The following is a 23,177-nucleotide window of genomic DNA, read 5'->3' as shown; positions in this document are numbered from 1 at the left end:
GGTTAGTAGTTAGTAAAAGATTGCTCAAGGACTCCAGAGGAGTAGATAGGCACAGCTGGTTGCCCCTAGGGGATTTAATTCAGATGAACTTCTTTGGTGCAATGATTTAATAAGGTAATATGAAAACCGTTCTCTCATCCTTACGCAACCTGTATTTCACCACTCTCTGTGGCTATCAAACTAAACCCTGGATCGCCTGATGATAAATCCTACTGATCCTAAAACAATGATACAGAAGCTACTGATATTGATAGTGTAATCTTCTGCTCAACCATAGACTGTGGATCCGCTCCACTGTCTGTGGTTCAGCGTTTGACGTAAAACATCGGCCTGCAATAGAGGGCGCAATACGCTATCCTGATATAGTGCATACTGGGCGTTACTGACGGCATTCCCCCATTGTCAACGTAAATTCTACTGTACACTTGTAGCCTGTAAGTGATGAAATGTGTTAGGTAAACGCGGTTTGAATAAACTCAATGCTGTACTTAAATCGAAAAGATAGTCGAATTCGCTTGCGAATAAACGCAAGGGAAACCAGGATAATATTTTAATGAGATGATGACATTCTGCAAACTATTGAAACGAGTAGCCCGAACGATGATCGTGATCGTCATGATTGCGACGGTCAACTTTCCAGGTCATTGCGCATCTCCTGAATGGTGTACACCGTACATAAAAGCAAATTGTGTGTGATAGAGCAAATACTAACCGTCTTCTGAACGAACGTTTCCCATAACGAATGGTTTGTCTATTCGATTTCGTGAGAACTCTACTTCTGAGGTTGTTAGAAGTGCGACCTTAGTTTACAAAAATGAACGGAAACTGTGGGAGGACTCGCGCCGATCGAGAATAGGGTTTCATCCATAGCGGACAATATTTTGCAAATAGCTAAGGAAATGACTTGTTTTGCTTCCTAAACCCAAGTGGAATGAAAGACGTACGTGTGATCAAATGAGTTGGTATCATTGTCCACGCCCAGCGGAAACCAGCAGACGACACTTGAATGACGGGACAAAATAATGATCTGTCCATCATACTAAAGCATTCAATGTAAAGAAACAGACTTAACTCATAGTATCACGTTTTTAACCCAGCTAAAACGTTTACTGTCTGGGAGGTATCGGGTTGTTTAGAAATCCACATTTTCACACGTTTTTGTCAAAATGACACAACGAACACATTCACATAGAGCACAATCGACTGTGTAATATAGCTGCTTCGATGAAAAGTTGCTGAAAGGAAAAGGAGCAAAGGAGACTGCTTGAATACCATACTGCACCGCATCACTGACTCCACTAAAACAGTGCACAATGGCATATTTATCTTAATTCAGCTAACTTGTAGTCGATTGCTCACGGGTTGGCTCGGGGCGAGGGCCTTGTACCCAGAGATTCCTAAGTTAAAGACTGTGGCTAATTGGACTAAGATGACAGATAGGGTTTCGTCTTGGCGAACTTCACGATAGTAGGTGGTTTTACTTACATATCATGCACCTTTTTCTACGGTTTTACCCAAGATACATGTCCGCTGACGCCTTGTCAAAACCTAAAACAGGTGTACTCAGTACTGAACGCCAAGAAATACAATTGAACGAGAAAACATAACTCTTAAAAACAATATGTGAGTAATAATACAGTTGCGACACAACATAGGGAGCAAAAAAGATCTGTCAGCAAACTTTACACGCTGACTAGTCTTCTTATATACCAATTTGCGGAGAGGGGGAAGTTTTCATTCTTTGAAGTCTCAGTGGCTTTTCTATCGATGATTTTACAATATTGCCAGTTTATGCTTACTGCACTAAAATCGGAACCAAATACATCTCTTTTAAAAGGGTGCGGTTGGACTGAATTCTTCATCGGTAAATCGTTGTTTTGCCCATGTTCAAAATAGAACTGTGGCGTGTTTCTCGAGACAGTTTGTTCGACAGAAACCCGAAGATCCTTTTGACAGCGAATTATTTTTCCTGCAAGCACGCACAGCGCCCCGGCTTCGGGAAAGGTCACTTTAAGGTCAAACTGTTGGTATCATATGACGAGGATGCCTTCGCTGTGCTGTACATTATATTCTCCAACAGACAGATGCATGCACTGAACTCTCTGTCCATGTTGAACGAGCGTCAGTGAGCCAATTTGCCGTTGCATCGAACGACAGATACCCTGCACCTCTTCATATCTCTGTTGTATCTGTGGACACATCACTTGGGCTATTGGAGGTCATTCACCTCAACCGGGAGGACGTTGGTAGTGGGCGAGACACATGCACATCGAGGGCGTCAAAATCAACCAACAGGAAAAGTGTAGTGCAATTCATTTCACACCTATTGTTATGTTCTTGAGATACAAATTCGCCATATACTCTGAACGTCGAGAGAAGTGATTGTCTTGATGTCTTCCGAGGATTTTATAAGCTCCTTCGCAGTCACTGTGAGACACCCTGCTTGGTCGACTATGCGGTGACGAACGTGTGCTGCTGTGTGCCTATGCTTTGGTTTGTCCACCCTGCTGTCGGATTATTCAAGGTATGGTTCAAGTCTTTGCTTCAATACAGTCCCTAGGATAGTCCGTCATGACGTTCCACTCGTGTCGTTTAGCACAGACAAAGTGAAAGCTCTCTTTGACACCGTGACTGTGTATTCTATTGAAATTGCTATTTAGGGTCACAGGTAATATACGTCGCTTTCAATAAAATCACAGCCGGGCAAGAGCGGAGAATTCATTATGACTCCTGAGAACAGGCACCCAGCACAGACTTTTAATGCATGTTTTCGTTTTAAGAGACGGGTTTTTCGCATATGGTTTGCTGTCCCTGGAATCAGCCGATGTAGGATACATGTAGCAGGCCAGGGCGCTTTTTTGTCTGAAACCAAGACACATCGGTAGGTTGATATATACATCCGGTTTGACAAACATGTCACGGTGGTGGTACATTAGCCAGCTTTGGTAGCTCAGTGCAGGTATAATCTATACTGAACGCGGACAACTAGAGCCGTCACCTTTCGAAGCTGGATAATCTCAGTCAAAAATATCAAATGTGTTCTCCGGGAATTTTTTGGCAGTTTTCGATGACTCCTTTTTTCCTAGGTCGCCACCAATTCAATTTACTCCTGGTGTTTCCAGTATCAGCATAATTGCAGCATAACTCAAAATCAGAATAACTCGTTAGTCAAAGAGTTTCTTGTGTGGGTTCTGCTAGGAGTGAAAATAGATTGAAATTAAGGTTAAATAGCTGCCCCGGTGCACTGGCCTCGATATAACCCTCCTAATATGAGGATAGGCAAAAATGTTGTTGGAATTCCGTTGTAGTTGGTTGCCCGTGGCGGCTTCTGAGAGGGCTTGAACTTTCCTGAACCACAGCGCAGACGACACGCTAAGGTCTTCTTAAAGTCATCTATAGTCCCTTCTACCTATTCACTGGTCACTGGTCATAGTCACTTGTCACAATACAGTTTTGGGGAATTTCTACATTAATTCCTCTGAAGACATACCGGGGTACCTCGGGATAGAATATTCCTTGGTATATACAGGTATACCATCATGTAAGTGGACTTTCATCCCAACGACCCAAGGGTGTTCAACAGATTATTTACAAAGATACTCTGTACACACGTAAAATATGTAATTTGCACCAACAATACCCGAAACAGCCTCATAAACATGTCTATTTCAGTGGAAAAAACAACATCTTATGGTAGATACCGTATTATGACTTAAATACAAAAAAAGACCGTGCGAATAGAAGAAACAAATCGGTAACAATATTTTCAACCTCCACTCCTTCCATTGAAAAGTTGCAATGTTTTTCCTCTCTATATTCACAATTTCTGAAGGAAACAAAAGCGTTTTTTAAGTTTTATCGTACTGATCGACACACTAAGTCTTTATTCTTGCGATTTGGTAGAAATAAAACCAAACGGTTTCAGGAAGGTATAAATTGTCACGATATTTTATCGATGAACAGTTTCACACTTAAATGCATCTCCCAGTCGATAGATAAATTTACGTTCAAATTCTAGTGTCCATCATCCAACGAGCGAAAGCCCAATTACAGGACGAAGTACACATTACTAATTGAGGCTGGGAGGAGTAAAGTGCCTTGCTCAAGGGTATATCAAACCACACCATGCTTGAGTCTCGAGCTCACCATCCTACAATAATGAGTCCGGTGTGATGTCTCCGGACTTTCCGTTAACAGTCTTTCAGATGCTTCTAGCCTCTCCCCTTCCATTTTTCCTGACTGCTACTCTCAGATGGTGACTGCTTTCACGTAGCCTATATAAGGTTTGTGCATGTGTACCTGCATGGCAAGCATTAGACATGGCTAGCTTCATTCTATTTTACATCTGAAATCGTTCATCAATTCTCACATATACGGCCACAACGGTGGCATGCTCACGTCTCTGCAGCATCACACACCGTTTGCAAAAACTAGCATCACGTCGCAAAAGTTTCAATGTTTATAAACGGATTTAACAACATCATCATCTGAAGAAATAAAATTCTTCTTCGCTCAATAGTAGGGTTCTCGCATAGAATTACTAAACATCTAAACTGAAATGCTTTTTCTTCAGTTGCATTTACCAGTATCGATACTCTGATTGCAATCCCAAACTAACAAAATAAACAGTGCTCAGTAAACTTGCCCAAGCTATGGACAAAATACTAAAGACGTTGGCTCATGGAAAATGTCATACGTGTACATCTGCAAATGAAATTTGACATCTGTTTTCGGTCAAAGTTCATATGGTGCTGGTTCAAATGAAATCCATATTCCGTACCTTATCTTCAATCGCATACCCAACAAAATGATTGCCTATGTCGCTGCAAGGCTCTACTTTGGAAATTTAAGAGTCCCACTTTTAAGGCTATCTTGCTCCGATAACATTCAATTCCTACTGTTGGTTACTAGATATCATTTAGGGCCCTGGAAAAAGTAAAACATGCGCATATCCACCGAAAATCACTGCGTTTATGACGAAGAAGTTTTGCTTTAATTCGATAAGTGAACGGACTATTACATCAGTCTGTTATGCCATGGAAACCCTTTACATCGCTGTTCAGACTTTATTTTCAATATTTGTAGTGAAATGACCTTCAGCAGTTTTAAACTTCCGACAAACTATTTCAGACATTTATCGTGTTGAGGAGAAGTTCAAATCATAACTCCGTCCTCGAATTTTCTGCTTCTTTATGTTCGTTGAAGGTAGGAATGATTTCAAGTCAAACGGATGCTCTTCGTCTGCCACACGCCTTAATTATCAACTGAACTAACTCAAGACAGTACGCCAATGTGAGGAACAGCAGAGAGTGGTGGAGAAGAGGCGAGAAGCGATTGCTGATAAACGTGATTTCAACTCTTTAGCAGGCCATTAGTGCAAGATTTGTAGCTCGGCGCCTATCAAATCCATATAAGCAACTTGGAAGTAACCAGCCGTCGGGCACTTGCCCTCATGCAACCATCGATAAACGAAAGACGACCTTGACAAATTACAACATTACGGCTAACGTTGTGAGCTGTATAACAACTCTACATAGAGCTTTAGTCTCGCGGTAAAGTTGTCACAGCATAGTTCAGCCTCATGGTTTCGTTGTTGGAGTGAACGTTTTCCAACTCATAACACAGTGTATACAACATATGATTTGCAAAAGTCCCTCCCGCGTCAAACATTGTAATTTGTGAAATGTCACGTTCTCATTTGCAAGGACCGCAATAAATAACACGTGAACAGAGGATTTTGCATTGTAACCCCTTTAAGCAATGATCATCCTTGAAATTACGAACTTGAAGACATAAGGTGCATTCAATTAACCGCTTGGTTTGGCGAAACTAAAATGCCTTTACGCTTTTATTTTGAGACCTGTCATATCTCGATACGATGATAAACTAATGTTGAAGTTTCGTCTTCTGTAATGCCGGTATCTGTTTATAATCTAAGTCAAGCAATTTACCTATATTCGATAAATCAAGGAATATATATATATATATATATATATATATATATATATATATATATATATATATATATATATATATATTTCCACAAATTATTTCAAATACAAATTAATAATATCTGTTACTTAATTTCCATGCATCCTGCAATCATCAGACAGAAGAATTTCAGATCTTCTTGATCTTGAACACTGTAATTTCCCAAGAGGACATCTGAATAATTCGATATATATATATATATATATATATATATATATATATATATATATATATATATATATATATATATATATATATATATATAATTGTTATATAGACAAATAGTGAAAGGCGCGCAAGCGTTCTAACGCCAAGGCCAATGATGTAAATGTGAATGTCACTCAGAACCTTCTAAAGTACATTGTTTTTCGCAATATTCACATACCAGCTTTCAATAACACACCCGGCCTTTCCACAAGTAGGCCTCACAAATGTTAAATATCTCTCAAAGGTGACTATGCAAGACTTCCGTAAAACGACCTCTTGGCTTTTTTGTACTCTGCAGTTTGAAATATTTTTTCTATGACCGTCAATTCACAGGCACGTTGCTCACAGACCCCAGAGAAACCATGGCTTGTTCAATGAAATTGAACCCTGTGTCGATATACTGCCTACAGTTAAAACCGGTGAGGTTTTATGAAGGCAGTTCATGGAAGTGCGTCCTTGTTCAGAGGTTAAGTTCATTTTATCGCCGGATGTCTATAACCAATATCACATGCTACTGGCTGCCTATAAACGTTGCCCGCATACTCATAGTTTGCACTTAGCTTCCACTACTGCTTATAAGTTATATGTAGGCTATATGCTTTGACCTGAAGACTTCGCCCGTCCACTAAACGTTAAATGACCTTGCTACAGATTATATTGATTCAACAAAGTAGGTTGGATATGCAATATACTCAACACTCATCTTATCTTGTTTAGATGCCACTGCTAGAAAAAGCAGCGCATGTTTTTAAAATCTTTGACCGGGAACGAGGGTGGAGACCTTTTCCGCATTGCCACGTCCCTTACTTTCTACACACAAAGCAAACTCCGCGGCCATATGACTATTGAAAATAGGAAAACATTGCTGTCACGACACATAAAAACATGACTTTAAGACTTAGAAAATATTCTTCTTCCGATGTCGTTAGATAGACGTCAGAGAGAGTTCGAATTCCATGTATTAAGTCTCGCCTCAATTTTCTATATTCCTTTTTCGTCTGCGTGTTATCGCGAAATCGGTAGCTTGTTAAGAGGTAGTTTTTTGCAAGAGCCAAAAATGAGCAAATATTGTTTTCTTTGTAGGAATAGAAAATGTATGGACGCAAAAAACAAAGAGGTTAACTTTTGCTATGTATACACGCGTCTTCTGTCTGCTACTTATTTATACCAATGTTTATGACAAAGCTAGCGTTTGGATGGGAACGTTTTACGTCAGTCACGGGGTGAGGACAAGGTTACTTTTAACAGTAACACAGACCCCTTCGAAACTCTCCATGGACCGTGGTGTCCATGTATGAGTAAATTATGATAATAAGGTTACGTTTCACTGAAATGGTTTGTTCTGTCCTCCTTGGCGTCAATTCCACTTGTACTGGAGACAATTACCCAAGCATTGAGGATTGTATCAGGCAATGGCGATGTCACACAGGTACGTAATAAATTGTTGAAGGATGTACTTTGGGTATCTCAAAAGTTGCGTTCACGGAAATATTTCGAAAGGTTAGTGGCTATACCTTGTTTGATCGTAACTTCATATCAGAACCGCGCAAGATTCATGAAGTTTGACGCTTTAGGGTAACTTCAGGGAAACTCGATGTTGCAACCAGTGATGAGAGTAGTAGGTGGATGTCGTCCAAAGTTGCAGGATATCTTGAAGTTTAAAAAATTAAAAAAGACGAAAAATTAACTCAATACTAATTCACAAGAGGCAGAGTGACTTATTCAATAAAGTAAAATATAGGCTAACCATTTTACTTTGAGGTTAGAGACCTTTCTGATTCCTATTAATGCACAGCCTCGGACCCCTCAGGCTCATGAACAACTGACCTCGCCGTGTTGCATGTGCAGACGCGGTTCTCTGTCTGTAACCAGCAGACGGTTCTCTGTCTGTAACCAGCAGACGGTTCTCGGTCTGTAATGGTGGACTAGTGGTTTACGCCAGGCTCAAGGTCTGGTTAGGATGGACGATTTGATATTGGTGGGGGAGGGGGCGCTTGGAAAAAATTGACAAATGACTCTGGAGTATTATTTTTTCTCCCTGCTTCATCTGTAACTATTTTTTTCAGTAGTGTAAAGTTTGGCATTTTTTTCACTTCCCGTCTCAGAGGATTTTTTAGCGCGCTGAAATGTAATATTTTAATCGTACGTTCTTTTTCTTGAGAGGTTTTTTTTCCGTATGACATGACAAAACTGAATGAGGAAAGAAACGTAACTTCAGCACAAAGTTTACATTGAACTATAGAAAACAATATCTGCCTCAGAGATCGCTGGAAAGTTGGAAACAAAATAGAAGAATCTTTACCACAGCAAAATTACTGATGGAGACAAATAAGAAGTCATAGAGGACTCAAGTTTGTTCTAGGAAGTAGGATAAAAGTGTGCTGCAACTGACTAAGGATTTGAAAGACTGCAAATGCACAGAGGTAGTTGGATACTGAAATGATACAATTAATCCAATTACTTTGGGATGGTTAGTAGGGTGGCTTAAAATATTAATCAGGACATCAATGAAATGTAATGAATAAAGATGTTTTGAAAATGCCATGACCAAAGGCTGGAAATGAAAGATGATATGAAAATAAGGAGCCAGAAAGGCACGCCGAAAATTAAAGATGTTATAAAATAAATTGCCCAGAGTAAAGAGTAAAGACTTAAAGTAACTGTCTGTATATTGTTTTTTACTTCTTATCTGCTGGAAATCTTTTTATTTTTCTCTGCCATCCTTGGCTTGATTTCTTTTTCAAAGGCAACCTCTCGGAAAATTTTTCAGTAGTGTTCCAAGCCCCTTCCCCGGGGATATCAAATTGTCCATCCCTTGCAGTTAATGGCACAAACTTGCTGTAACTCTAAGGTCACGTGGACTAGTTCTGGCGGCTTTTGGTAAACCTTTATAGATAGACATGCAGGATCAGAGAACCAATCGATCGCGGTTCGTATCGGCACTGTCCTCACATCTAACACCTGTCTGTTGAATTACGATATGCTTTTTTCTGAATCAATTGGTTACAAGTGAATATAACACAATTTTCAGTAGATTGCTGCAACAAAATGATTATCTGATACAGCATATGATTGCTTTCAGCCATTTTCCTGGTCTGTAACAGTGAAGAGTAAGTAAGCTACTCAGTAAACGTCCACATATTTTAATAGGAATAATGATCGTTCCTACAGCCGTGTTTGTGCAGCTTTATCGCCTCTTATTGGAAACATCTGCCGTTTGAGACTTCATTCCCGTTTGTGTTTGACCTTTGCTTCCATTTTGGTAGTGAATTAAATATAAAGATGTTCCCATGATGGAATTTAGCAAGACTGTTCGACATTTGACCGCGTCATAGTTCATCAACGGTGTGTCAATTCTGCGTCAGGGCGTACAAGATGGAGGTTCCTGGGCTTAGTATGCCGAAATCAGAGCGTACGAACTTTGGACGCATTAGGCAATCTTTCACTTTTTAAGACTAAAAGCGCATGTGCTGTTCTAATGACAACGCGAAGGGGTCGACCGAGCAAGGGTTATTTCTCATCTGTTTCGATCGATCGAACGAAAACGTGAAGTATGTACAAATCACCTTCGAATTTCAAAAATGCAAACTGTGAAAGTTCATGGTCGATTGGTTTTGGATCTTATAGATGGAATTACCGCAAACAAACAACTATTACTTCGCGAAATTGTCGTGTAAGAACCGCTGCCGCTGTTTGCGTTTGATCCTCAGACGTAGAGGGCGTCAGTGACCAAGTAGGTTATCGAACACAACTGGACTCGCCAGAGACCAACTTCGCTAGCAATGGGTGTTTCTTCGGCGGGCAGAGACCCTCCCTAGATAAGGGAGTCTATCCATGTATGCTACACCGACCTAACCAAGCCGAGCAGACTAGACGATGTCTGGAGATATGCTTTTCACGCCTAAAGGGTGGTAATCATCCCAGCAATAGGTGCATGTGTACCCTTGAGAGTTTAAACTGCTGACGACAAATCATACAATTTCGCGTAAATTTGGGGGTGGGGAGGGTGGATGGATCAACCGTCTTCATTTTTAGCCAAATATTTAGGTCGAACCTCTACATTTTCTACCAAACCATAGGTCATAAGTCCTTATTTTAGGACCAAACCTATGGTAGAGTCAACAGCAGGGGTCAAAAGTCTACATTAAATCATCGTATTCTTGGTCAAAAGTCAATATGAGGCGAAAAGTAGGGGGTGTTGTAATCACCGCGGTACATCTGTTAATCAAAACCATTCCTATGGTGAGTGCTTCCCCGGTTTCACGTCCAGATAAAGGTTCGAGTGATACACACAACGGTAGGAAGTTTTAAAACGATCGACCATGTTGAAAAGATTATGACGAACACGACTCAACTATGGTATATATAATTATAGAAGCTCTATTTGCATTGATCAGATGTGAAAATTTACAGATATGTAGAAAAGTGGTTTGCAAAACTGAAATGTCGGTGGCATTCGAATATTTAGTCCATCCTGTAACGATACACAACCGGGAAAGTGCTGTCTTGTACCATCGTTGTGAACGGTATCATTGTCATAATTAACTGTTCAATTTAAAAGTTTATTTTAATTTTATTTGCACCGTAGGCTTTTGCGATTGCCGTATTTCACGAATAATCATATATTGCAATATATTCCCTGTGTAAAGTTGAAGGACGTTTGTTGTCTTGTTACCCTGGTTTTAAAACCTAACGGTCACCCAAATATTTCAAATACGTACTTGAACCGATCACTAGTCTTCAAAACTGACACCGGATCTGGCAACTTTCAACCAACTTCATCATGTCAATGTGCGATTGGTTCAGTTCGGTATATCGATTCTGACGACTGCTAGCTTGCAACATTTATTTATGCATCAAGAAAATCTGACCATTTTCTGCCTTTCAATGGGGCAAGGTGAGAATTATAGAGAGCTAAGGACTGCACATAATGTACTTCCCACATTCTCTAAAATTTAATATTGATTAAACATGACCAGTATGCGTTACAGAATAGAAAAGTGACGCTATGTGTGAGTTACAGGAAACTTTATCATGCGAGTACAAGTGACTAGACTTTCTCCTGTTTGCTGCAGGTTATTACATGTGTACAACACCGACAACGTGATATGGTTTCAGTAATGTGTCCATGAACCTTAGCTCCCTGTACTTCGTCTTGCGGTTCTATTTATTCTAGGCTTTAGAATTTTTTACTCAACGAGGTAAACGACCGTCGTTAATACTTTTAAATTCTTCGCAGACTTTGTGTTGTTGTGGTTTCGCATTCACACTAGACTTGTCCTAAGTCTGTGATCTTATTAATATCATACCAGACGGAAGGAATAAACTTCAGCAGACTGTCACTTCAATGGTGGGGTGATCTCGAACAACTACCGTGTTAGCTAACGCAAAGTGTAGACAAACGCCTAGACATACAGACCTGACTGTGGTACCTCCTTGTCTGCAAAAATAATGTAAGAATTTCACTATTTATTAAACGAACAAGGTCTATCAGCGGGGCTCAATGGAATAGGGGAAAATTTGGACTTCTTATTGACGCGATTTTAAAGAAATTTAGAAATTTTGCTAACCGCAAAACGGGCATATTTGGTAACTAGAACGTCAATGTCTTCGATCAGATATGAAACTTGTGGTAACACACTGGCGCAGTCGCGTTGGCGCATAAGCATTCACAAAGTCGATTGTGATTTAAGAGTGGGTCCTCTATGACCTTCATTGTGTCAGATGTCAACATTTTACTAATGTGGACAATTTCCTAATACGCACCAGTCTCCACCCCGAACAGTTTAGATCTTTGAAGTCAAGCTTGCGGAATGTTGGTATGACAGCCTGGTTATGTAGACGCCGTCGCAAAGGTCACTGCAATTCAAACAAGTATTACTCGTGCTATTAGTGGTTGAATTTTTTGTTTCGATCGTAGCTTGTACTTACACCTCATTACGACAACTACGGGCAAGAGTGAAGTTGAGGGATAGAGTACTTAGCTAGAGAACAAAAGGAAAACCTTTTTAATTTGTTTCTGACGGTCTGTGTCCACGATAAATCTTCCCTCTGCCGGACACTTTTGAGATCGACGACACAGTCTATATCCCTTCCTGTTCATTTCACCAAAACCCATTCGCATTCCGTTAACGTTTTACCTGTCTAAGTCAGTGTTACACTGTTTGATTTCTGCGGATTGTTCATTCTTCGAACCATTGTCAACTTGTATTCGTGTACAAGCACTGTTGTAATGAGCGTTGTATCAATATACTGTCGATTTCAGAAATGATGACGTCATGCACATGATCGCTGAGACAGAGGTATGCGGACAACATTCTCTTTACAAAGAAACTGTTTACAGCTATCACCTATGGAAGAGCCTTGAATACTTAGTTTCCATCAATAATAAACGTATTGTCCAGCACAAGTTAAACGAAACAAAGTTATTCCCAATTCTTCCAACCTGGTTTCGTTTTCGTAGCCGTAAGATTGGATTGTAGCGACTGAGCGGATTAATAGCTGCGATAGTATTTACTTTTGATTATGTGAACTGCCAGATTAATGACCGAGCCGTAATATCAATATTGTCACGCACTCATCTTGCGTAATATCTTGTTTTCTTTTAGTAAAAAATAAACATAAGAAAAATAGCTGTCTAGTGTTGCCTGTCTATCTGTCTTTCTGTCTGTCTATCTGTCTTTTGTATGTATGTATGTATGTATGTATGTATGTATGTATGTATGTATGTATGTATGTATGTATGTATGTATGTATGTATGACGGTCATGGCATTCTAACCATACATGACCGTGGTATGTATGTAGAAATACGTACATGCTGCTCTATCATATGTTCACATATAGCATGAGCGAGCGTTACGGCTGTCTTTTCTGTCAAAAATTATCGCCGTTTTTGCTCTGTTACAGACTATCCTGAAATAAGGAAACAGAAAGATGAAGACGGTACAAAGATGGACCCTGGTATTTACATGCGCTCTTGCAATATATCTACTATTATTGTCTTCACCTTCGTACACACCGTACAAAAGTGAGTAGCAATGTCACTCTATATTTTCTGCGACTGAGTTTGATGGCGTCACAGGGCGTGGCACGTCGTCTATGGCCCGTAGTTTGCCTACACACAATAAATATATACACAAGTTTTGAAGAAATCATGTTTCCGTCGGGAAAAGTGTTCAAGTGTGCACATTGTGAAAAGTAATATTCATTTTCATGTATTCTTGTCATATATTTACCAGCAGACGTTACAGTGCGGCAAGCTGAAGGCATGGTGTTGAATTTAAATCTGACTGTTGAAGGCGACACCACGCACTTCAAGGCAGTTAAGGTCAGCAAACAGATTCATTTCGATAGAATTCCCCTGCTCATACTATATTCACCTAGCTATCAAAGATGCCCCTGCCAATAAGTGTCACACAGAAGCTGTTCATGTTGCCCAGTATTGTGCGATAATACTTTTGAAGTGTGCCAAGTAGGGTTTGCATCGGCCGATCAAGTGATCAGCGTTAGGAACGTTCGGTTGCTTACGTAAACTTTGATATACCCCATTGATGGGTACAAAGTACTGTATTGAGAGCTGGCAGGAACTTCTTCGGGTGGTAGAGATTCACGAAAGGCACAACGCCCAGCCGCAGGATGAAGATATATGTGAATAGTTCTTGTAAACGATAGAAGCGCCGTTGAGGGCACAATTGATAGGTAACAATTCGTAAAATCCCAGTCGTTAAAACATGTACAATATTTGACAACTTAGCAGTATGATAGCTTTCATTGTGCTCTCGTTCGTAGAGTGGTTGCAAAAATGTTAATGCCCCATTCAATTGTGTACAAAGCCTGAAATTCATTGCCACTATTTCAAAGATGACTTTTTGTTTGGAAAAATAGTCACGTCATCTCAGCGATCGCCAATAATTGTTTCATTTAAATGATATGGGGGATACTTAGGTTCTTCTAGAGCCTATATTTCATGATAAGTTCTTGTAGGAGGTTAAAGTTAGATAATTTGCGCAGGTTAGCTGACGATATAGCAAATCATACATTGTTCAGTTTAATTTTCTATATTCCCTTTAAATGTCTCTTGTCTGAAAAAGTCAACAGTACTTTCTAGCAATGTTTCGTATCATACTGTAACATTTTAATTTGCAATCCTACAGAACCAATCAAATGCCAGAAACGAGCAGAAGAGCAGATTGTCCCTCGTGGAACAGCAGTGTCGAAAATACCGCGTAGGGTCGACTTTGGAGACGATATCAAGCAGAACTTTAGACCATCTAATTGTGGACGACAAATACAGACTCATATACTGTTTCATTCCAAAAGTCGCATGTACAAACTGGAAGAAGCTGTTGGTATTCTTAAATGATGACGAAAAGAGGTACAAGAAGGTTGATGACGTTTTGCCCCATGACGCACACCACAGCGCCACCATGCGGAAACTCAGTGACTATTCTTTCAAGGAAATCGAATCGCGTTTGCGGTCTTACCTGAAATTCATCTTCGTTCGCGACCCTATGGAGAGACTGGTTTCGGCGTACGTCAACAAGTTCACAAAATCATACAACAGCAGCAGAGAATTTCAGCGATACTACGGCAGTCAGATTGTACAACTCGTTCGAGAAAATGCGTCGGCAAAGTCCCTACAGGAGGGTCATGATGTCACGTTTGAAGAGTTCGTCCGATACATAGTGGATCACAGAACGCAAGAGCGCGGGCCGCAGGCACTCAACGAACATTGGAGGCAGTACTATTACCTATGTCACCCTTGTGTCGTCAATTACGACTTCATCGGACACTACGACAGCCTCATGGACGATGCAGACCAACTACTTAAAATGGCTAACTTGGACAAGCTGGTCAGCTTTCCAAAGCCGTTGCCGGGTCAGGGCCAAACTAAGTACCTTGTTGATGATTTTTACAAAAACCTCTCGTCGCATGACGCATATGCCTTGTGGAGATTGTACAACGTTGATTACGTCATGTTCGGTTATACTTTTCCGAAGCATTTTTACAAAAAAAGGAAAAGGATGAATCCATGACAGACCCCAATACTAAGGCGACATTACCTATAGATTAAAAATATCATTTGGCTCGCGGACGGACTTCCGGACTCAAAAAACTGTTATAATAATTTTCGGATCTACTGCTGGTGTGGGCTTATTTTGAGGCTCTTAAAATGAATAAAATTTTCACCGTCTAACTCTGGTAAAAATCGAAAATTGTATTTTTTCCCATAGAGTTAAGACAGGAATTGCGGCCATAAATAATTTCAAATATCGGTATTTTCAGGTACTTTATTTCTCTAGTACCAAATTTTGCATAGTGACCTCTGATTTTTATTTTTGATTTTGAAAAAGAATGGCTGAAGGTTTGCTTGAGGAATGTTTGAGGGAGACTTGAGTCTTTCAGTTCGAGGCGCGTACTGCCTTTAAGGTTTTTTCAATAAGCCTTCAGGGTGTTTCCCTAATTTAATAAAGTACATTCGATGGAAGACGTCGATTTCACGATTGTGTGCAAACGATTGGTTTTTGGAAGAGCATTGTAGGAAATATGACATTTACACCAATAATTGAATCAAAGAACATGTGTCATTCTTTTTTTGTCATGTGATGTTCAACTGCGATGAGTTTTATCCCTTGGCGATGAATAGCTAGACTGAAAGATTCACTGGTCTGTGGGTCTCCGCCAACTCCATCCCGACCAATTTTAGAGATAGCGGGACTTAGGAGATTGAATCTTTCACTCTACGGAATCGGATGCCGTTGAACAATTGTACACGCTGTGCAAATGATGTGTTTGTCTGTATGTCTCAAATGCTTTTTATGGACACGTGAGCCGTGCATGAATAAAGGAAGCTCGAACACAATAACAAAACCAACATCGATTTAAGGCCCCCCAAAAAGTTTCTGGGCCTTGACATTCAGCAAAAGTGATGAGGCAACGCGGTTTTCTTATTTTCCTTTCCCCTTTTTATTCCTAACAATGCTGGTTTGGCACTGTTGATGCAACAGTTATTGTCTTTATCACTGGCTGCATAATACTTCCATTTTCTTTTTAGCATTTTTAAACATGCAAATAGGGATAACAGGGATAGCTGTATACTGATGAGTATGTAATCCACAAAAAGCCATGACGCGCAGGTTCTGAAATGACGCGCGCGGTGACCAGAAACGATCCTTTTTTGGCCTAACACGTTCAAAGATTGCTAAATTTGCATTTTCGGATTTTAAATAACTGCCGTAAAGTGTTCCATGAAATAGTAACATCATAATCCGTCAACCTTGCCTGCCAATGCGTCTCTAGAAAGTGTTGAAAAATCATTGTTTCATTATATTTTACAAGCCATAGTTAAACTGATCAGCAGCATCGGACACTAAAATACAGAAATTTGCAGAATTCATAATTTGCGCTCAACCCACGTCAAAACTAAACTAAGCAGTTCTTCGGTTAGGCCAACACAAGCTGACTTGTCTATTTATTTATTTATTTATTTATTTATTTACACTTATTATGAGCGGCTGAGTTACTAAATGAGTAATTTTCATCGGGGCTCAATAAATACAACAATCTTAATAATGGCAGAAGTACGTAAATGTCGTTCACAAAGGAAAATTCAGTTTGATAAACTCTCTTAGCTTCACCTTAAACTGTATAATATTAGGCGCATGTCTTATGTCGTTTGGCAGAAAATTCCAGTCGAGTTTTGTGGCACGGTAATGAAACTCCGTTGACCAGTATTTAAAACTGACTTCGGAATACAACAGTCTTGACGAGAAACAGAACGTGTTTGATAAGGATGAACATCACTCTGAAATACAAAGAACTTACACAGATATTTTGGTGTATTTCCAGTCATACACTTAAATGTTAACACTCCCATGAAATAAACAATTCTTTGTCTAATGGACAGAACATTGAACCGAGAAAATAACTCAAGAGAAGGATAGTCGAAAGGTAATTCAAACAGAATACGTAAAGCTCTCTTTTGTAAAATGAAAACTTTGTTGAGATTTGTTTCTGTTGTGTTTCCCCACACAACACAACAGTAGTCAAGAGTACTCTGTATAAGACCATTATATAAAATGATGAGGTGGCTCATTGGAATAAATGTGCGTACTCTTAACAACAGAAAAATTCTCGTACTCAAAGTCTTACAAAGGATATCTGTGTGTTCATTCCATGATAAACATTCATCAAGATTGAGTACTTGCAAGCTGGAGAAGGACATTCTAAGTTGTTGCATGGTTAAGCGACCAACGACCAGACATAACATTTAAAAACCTCATACAATTCTAATGCCCTGTTTCACTTGTAATTTATTGTGTATCGTCACCGGCAAAAATGCTTGCAATTTTGCTAACAACATTCCCATCGAACTTCTTGAGAGGGACAACATTTCCTGACGCTAACTCTTCACCTCAATTTACACATCCGTAGGAGTATAAAACGGGTTTTCACATGTGAATCTTAAGTTAAACAAGAATTTCTGCATGTCGTAAAACCTGTACTCCGGTAACACTTTCCTTGCGGACTATGGATAACCAAAGTACTCCCCATGACAGTGAACAAAATCATCTCCACAAAGGATCCATCGATATTGACAATGTTTGCCCTTGGGATTGACATGGGGTCAATCCCAAGAATTAAAAAAGAATTTCTGCATATCGAGAAACTCAAACTCAGGTAATACTAACCTTGCGGACTATGGATAACCAAAGTACTCCACATGACGGTGAACTAACTAATCTCCACAAAGTTTAAACTGACATTGGATAACATATTTGGAGCTAAAACTGATTTCTCACAAACCTTACAAATCTGAAGCTCAAGTTAGGCAAGCATTTCTCAGCTTAACAAACTCAAACTCAGGTACGACTTTCTTTAGGACCATCTTCGTGAGTAACCAAAGTACTCCGCATGACAGTGAACAAACTCGTCTTCACAAAGGATCTACCAATATTGACAGCAGGTTCAGACAGGGGACGAAATATAAGCAACAAAACAAACAATTTTCTGCACTTTTTTCTGCAGAATACTTGGAATACTAACATACTACAGGGAGTTGGACAGGAAAACAGCACTTGGTACACGGAAAAAGAAAACCAAAAGTATGACCAAAAGTTACGGCAAATGTCATTTTAATATCTTTGCTTTTTATATAACAAAGTTAGCCGTTCTATCAAGGTTATACCACGGTCCCTCCGCCGTGGTTATACTCACATTTCAAACTTTTGAGTTTGCAGGGAGGAGGGCTGGGAGGGTCACATTTTAGAAAGGGGTATCAAGGGGGTCACATTATAGGATTGGGCATCAGGGGGAGGGAATATTTTACAGGATGGACCACCCTCAATTTCCTCCGGTCCACCCCTCAATATAACTGTGGGCTCCCTAAATGTATTCATCAATGAATGTTGCGCTGTTTAGCACTTCGATTGTATTAAAGTCTACCAACATGTGGAGGTTATTCAACCTAGGGTTAATCAGCTAGGTGGCTGTATGTTCAGGAAAGTTGAACACTGTGGTTGAATATTACGTACGTCTGCAAAACTAGTCTATTTATTTGAATTTAAAGGAGAAAAAACGGACAAATTTAGCCGTTTTGAGTATGTGCGCTCCGGCGGCATTTTTAATTGTGGGCCAAATAGCGTCCTCACACGGCCGGGAACTTAACTCTACTACAAGGAAAAGGGCAACATTTTCTGGCGCTCATTCCTCACCTCACTCTACAGTTCCATGGGAGCAATAAAACTGTTTCGTAAGCTATTCAAGCATAGCTGCATGTCGGAAAAGTACGACTTTCCTCAAGGATTGCCTTTGTGGGTAACAAAGGCACTTCGTGTGACAGTGAACTAATCTCCAGAAAGTTACCACTGACAAGGCAAACATAGAAAGCTTTAAACTCTTTTCTCACGATCTTTCCTCTTAAGCTCAGTTAAGCAAGCATCGCTGAAAGTCGGAAAACTTACACTCAGGTACTACTTTCCTACTGACAATCTTCCTGGGCAACAAAATCACTTTTCGTAACAGTGCAGTGAACAGGTCTCCAAAAAGGTTTTACAGACATTGGAAAAGGTTAGAAAGGCAAGAAAAGCCCTAAAACAATACAAAAACAATTGTCTCCACTTTGGGTTGACACGGAATCAACTAGGGCGATAAATTTTACAAGTTCACCCTAGTAGAAAGTTTCAGACATGCCACGGTTTGGGTTTTTTTTGTCCCGACGAGTACGTAGAATATTTAAATAATAACACATGAGAGCGAGGGCAAGATCACGATACGGCTCGGGCATCATCAGTATTTCGATCATGACCACCAGCCCGAGGGCAGGCAAAAAATCGTTATATTGCCCAAGCTATCATGTGTTATTATTTTTATTACACCGAACAAGCAAACATGCAAAGAAACAAAAACACAAAGACTTCTTCGAGTACAGTTCGCCTTCTGAGTCCGGACCTCAGCGTAAAATGTTGTCAGTGCCGAGTCTAGGGTTGCCGCTAAAGTTTGCCGATCTCCTCGGTGGCGTATCTAAATTTGTTGCTTGCATAGTCGCTGAACACAGAAATTGCATTCCTTGTTGTCATTTTCGTTCGTTTGCTGTTTACTTGCATCAAAATATCGTCTAACTGTGCCGGTGACAGCTCTGCATGACGTTTCGCAGCCATAAGTTGCCAACTGCAAAGTACAACAAGCGAACGACAATTTGTTTTGCGCAGAAAGGAGGCGCAGTAAGTAAAATGACGTCATCCATGTAATATCAAATGCAGATGGCATCATCAAGTTCGCAGAGGGCATCATCACATTCGCAGAGGGCATCTTCACGGTCTTTTACATGTCACGTGAGTCGTATTTAACCAATGGCAGTGCACGCTTAATGAGTGAGGTGTAATAATATACACATATTGACTGGTCATGAGGGCAACAGCATACGTCTGTACCCCGAGGGACTGTGAGTCACCCCCAAAAACAGACTGTTTCCCGAGGCTGAAGGCCTCGAGGCTGAAGGGAAACAGTCTGTTTTTGGGGGTGACTCACAGGCCCGAGGGGTTAAAGACGTATGCTGTTAAACAGAACAAAGTAAATCCTGATATGAATCAAATGTGTCGTCGAGCTCGGAAATGAGAGTAGCAAAGAGCGATAGATGTGGTATGCCGTGCAGAACCACTGAACGTCCGTGCCACTTCCAGTCTTCCAAAGAAAACGTTCCATTTAAACTACAGTTTCTGTAAACTGATCGTTCGAAATAAATTGACAACACTTAAACTGTAACCTTTGGCCTAATGTCAAATGTCACACACTTCTCTTGTTGCTTTTGTATTTTACTGTTTCTTTCCCTTCTTAACTCGATGTTGGTAAATCACATTTGGCAGTTGCCATAGAAGGACTGTAAACCTGAGCAAACTTTTGAAATAACATTTTCCCAATAAGTTCAAATAAGATGATTGTTTACTTTGTGATGTTAGTCTACCAAATTCCATAGTACTCAGGCTTTAGTTTACTTGTCGGCACCAAATCAAACTATCACATCGCCCTCTAAGGCTGTTCATAAGCTCCGGTGAACTTTACCCAAATGGTGCATTCATGGTGGGCTTATTTAATCATCTCTTTATTTTGCACAACTTTACTTTCTCTTTCGCAACCTTTGTCACCTTTACCATTTTCATTAAGCGTGCACTGCCATTGGTTAAATACGACTCACGTGACAAGTAAAAGTATACACATATTGACTGGCTATGAGGGCAACAGCATACGTCTGTACCCCGAGGGACTGTGAGTCACCCCCTAAAAGAGACTGTTTTCGAGGCCGTAGGCCGAGGGAAACAGTCTGTTTTGGGGGGTGACTCACAGGCCCGAGGGGTTAAAGACGTATGCTGTTGCCCTCATGCCAGTCAATATGTGTTTTGTAACACACCTCATCCGTAGCCATACATAAGAACGTACTATACACAAAACTTGTCTATGATGTAATATGTTGGAGTGGTTCAGTAAGAAAAAGTTTTTCCTACAAAGATCGCAATACTTCTGCAAAACGTTCAATGCACCTTTGATATAGTTTTTGTCCGTATCGAGTCCTTGTTGGAAACCAAAGCATTCAATTCTTCTTCAGAAAGTAGGATAAACCAAGAAATTTCTGGATTATCGTTTCGATCGGCCGCAGACGACATCTTTGTTTACATTCCGGTCCACGTTCGCGTCAATGTCGTTTTGACGTCAGCGAGCATCATTTTTCGGAACTGATGCCTGGCAGGCAACAGTTCAACCAGATGATGCCTGATGACCTCGTTTACATGGATCAGCACAAAAAGAATGCATCCCACGTGACTATCGATTGGCGAATTAGAATACAGACTACGGATGAGGTGTGTTACAAAACGTGATGATGCCCTCTGCGAATGTGATGATGCCCTCTGCGAACTTGATGATGCCATCTGCATTTGATATTACATGGATGACGTCATTTTACTTACTGCGCCTCCTTTCTGCGCAAAACAAATTGTCGTTCGCTTGTTGTACTTTGCAGTTGGCAACTTATGGCTGCGAAACGTCATGCAGAGCTGTCACCGGCACAGTTAGACGATATTTTGATGCAAGTAAACAGGAAACAAACGAAAATGACAACAAGGAATGCGTTCAGCGACTATGCAAGCAACAAATTTGGATACGCCACCGAGGAGATCGGCAAACTTTAGCGGCAACCCTAGACTCGGCACTGACAACATTTTACGCTGAGGTCCGGACTCAGAAGGCGAACTGTACTCGAAGAAGTCTTTGTGTTTTGTTTCTTTGCATGTTTGCTTGTTCGGTGTAATAAAAATAATAACACATGATAGCTTGGGCAATATAACGATTTTTTGCCTGCCCTCGGGCTGGTGGTCATGATCGAAATACTGATGATGCATTTTCACCCATTGCGTACAGTGAGTCATTTGCATTTTCATGTTTACAACTTCTGGTTATTGATTGTTAAAGATGACAACCTCGACATATCCAAATTCTGGTATTAACATCGCAAGCACCAAAAGTAATTGATTACATCAAGTCAATAAAATTGTTAGGTAGCAGAACAACCAGCATGGGAAAAACTTACATGTATGACCTCAGGTAATAGAGTAATCTTCTTCTTGTTGTTGTTGTTGTTGTTGTTATTGTTGTTGTTAATGGTGATGATGATGATGATGATGATGATGACGATAATAAAAAATATTAAAAAACAATGTGTCATTCCTTGCTGTTGTTTGTCGATGTTGTAGATAATTGTAAAAGAAAACTGTAATCGTGACAAAAAAACGACGTAGGTCGCCCAACGTCACTCCCGTCCTATTATACAACCAAGGGTGGAATCGAGATGCCCCTGATCAAGGCTCATCAGCCACCTTCAAGGCCCAGAAAAAACACCCCATTCACGAGCGATCGATTGAAATGTGCTATCATAGGCACTGAAATTTATCTCACTGACCTAATTTGGGCTTCACTTGAACTACCGACCTGCAAACGAGTGGAAAAATGGCGATTTCCAAGTCGTACCCGGTCAGGGCCCCCAATTGGTCAATTTAAATGCCCAGTGACGACAGAGCCATCACCATCGACCGGGAAGTTCAAATGTGATCGATTTTGACCGAGTACGACTTGGAAATCGCCGTTTTTCCACTCGTTTGCAGGTCGGTAGTTCAAGTGAAGCCAAAATTAGGTCAGTGAGATAAATTTCAATGCCTATGATAGCACATTTCAATCGATCGCTCATAAATGGGGTGGGTTTTTTGGGGCCTTGAAGGTGGCTGATGAGCCTTGATCAGGGGCATCTCGATTCCACCTTTGGTTGTATAATAGGACGGGAGTGACGTTGGGCGACCTACGTCGTTTTTTTGTCACGATTACAGTTTTCTTTTACAATTATCTACAACATCGACAAATAACAGCAAGGAATGACACATTGTTTTTTAATATTTTTTATTATCGTCATCATCATCATCATCATCATCATCA

At 40.3% G+C, this 23,177-nt stretch overlaps 1 protein-coding gene across 2 annotated transcripts; it reads left to right on the top strand.

Moving 5' to 3' along the window:
• The first annotated feature begins 2,029 nt into the window (after nt 1–2,029).
• On the top strand, nt 2,030–16,060 carry LOC139135829 (carbohydrate sulfotransferase 11-like). 2 transcript variants are annotated; one of them, XM_070703566.1, is made up of 4 exons: nt 2,030–2,524; nt 13,107–13,227; nt 13,442–13,527; nt 14,354–15,772. In XM_070703566.1, the coding sequence occupies exons 2-4, from the start codon at nt 13,134–13,136 to the stop codon at nt 15,233–15,235; spliced, it is 1,062 nt and encodes a 353-aa protein (XP_070559667.1). In that variant the 5' UTR covers nt 2,030–2,524; nt 13,107–13,133; the 3' UTR covers nt 15,236–15,772. The 2 variants fall into 2 exon arrangements, with proteins under 2 accessions (XP_070559667.1, XP_070559666.1); XM_070703565.1 differs by having other exon boundaries at nt 2,035–2,524; nt 13,439–13,527; nt 14,354–16,060.
• Nucleotides 16,061–23,177: the final 7,117 nt, after the last annotated feature.

The sequence above is a fragment of the Ptychodera flava genome, chromosome 6 (assembly GCF_041260155.1).
Source record: "Ptychodera flava strain L36383 chromosome 6, AS_Pfla_20210202, whole genome shotgun sequence".
In the NCBI taxonomy this organism is placed as follows: Eukaryota; Metazoa; Hemichordata; class Enteropneusta; family Ptychoderidae; genus Ptychodera; species Ptychodera flava.
Note: the sequence above shows the minus strand (reverse complement) of the source record. Positions and strands in the feature narration are given on the sequence as shown.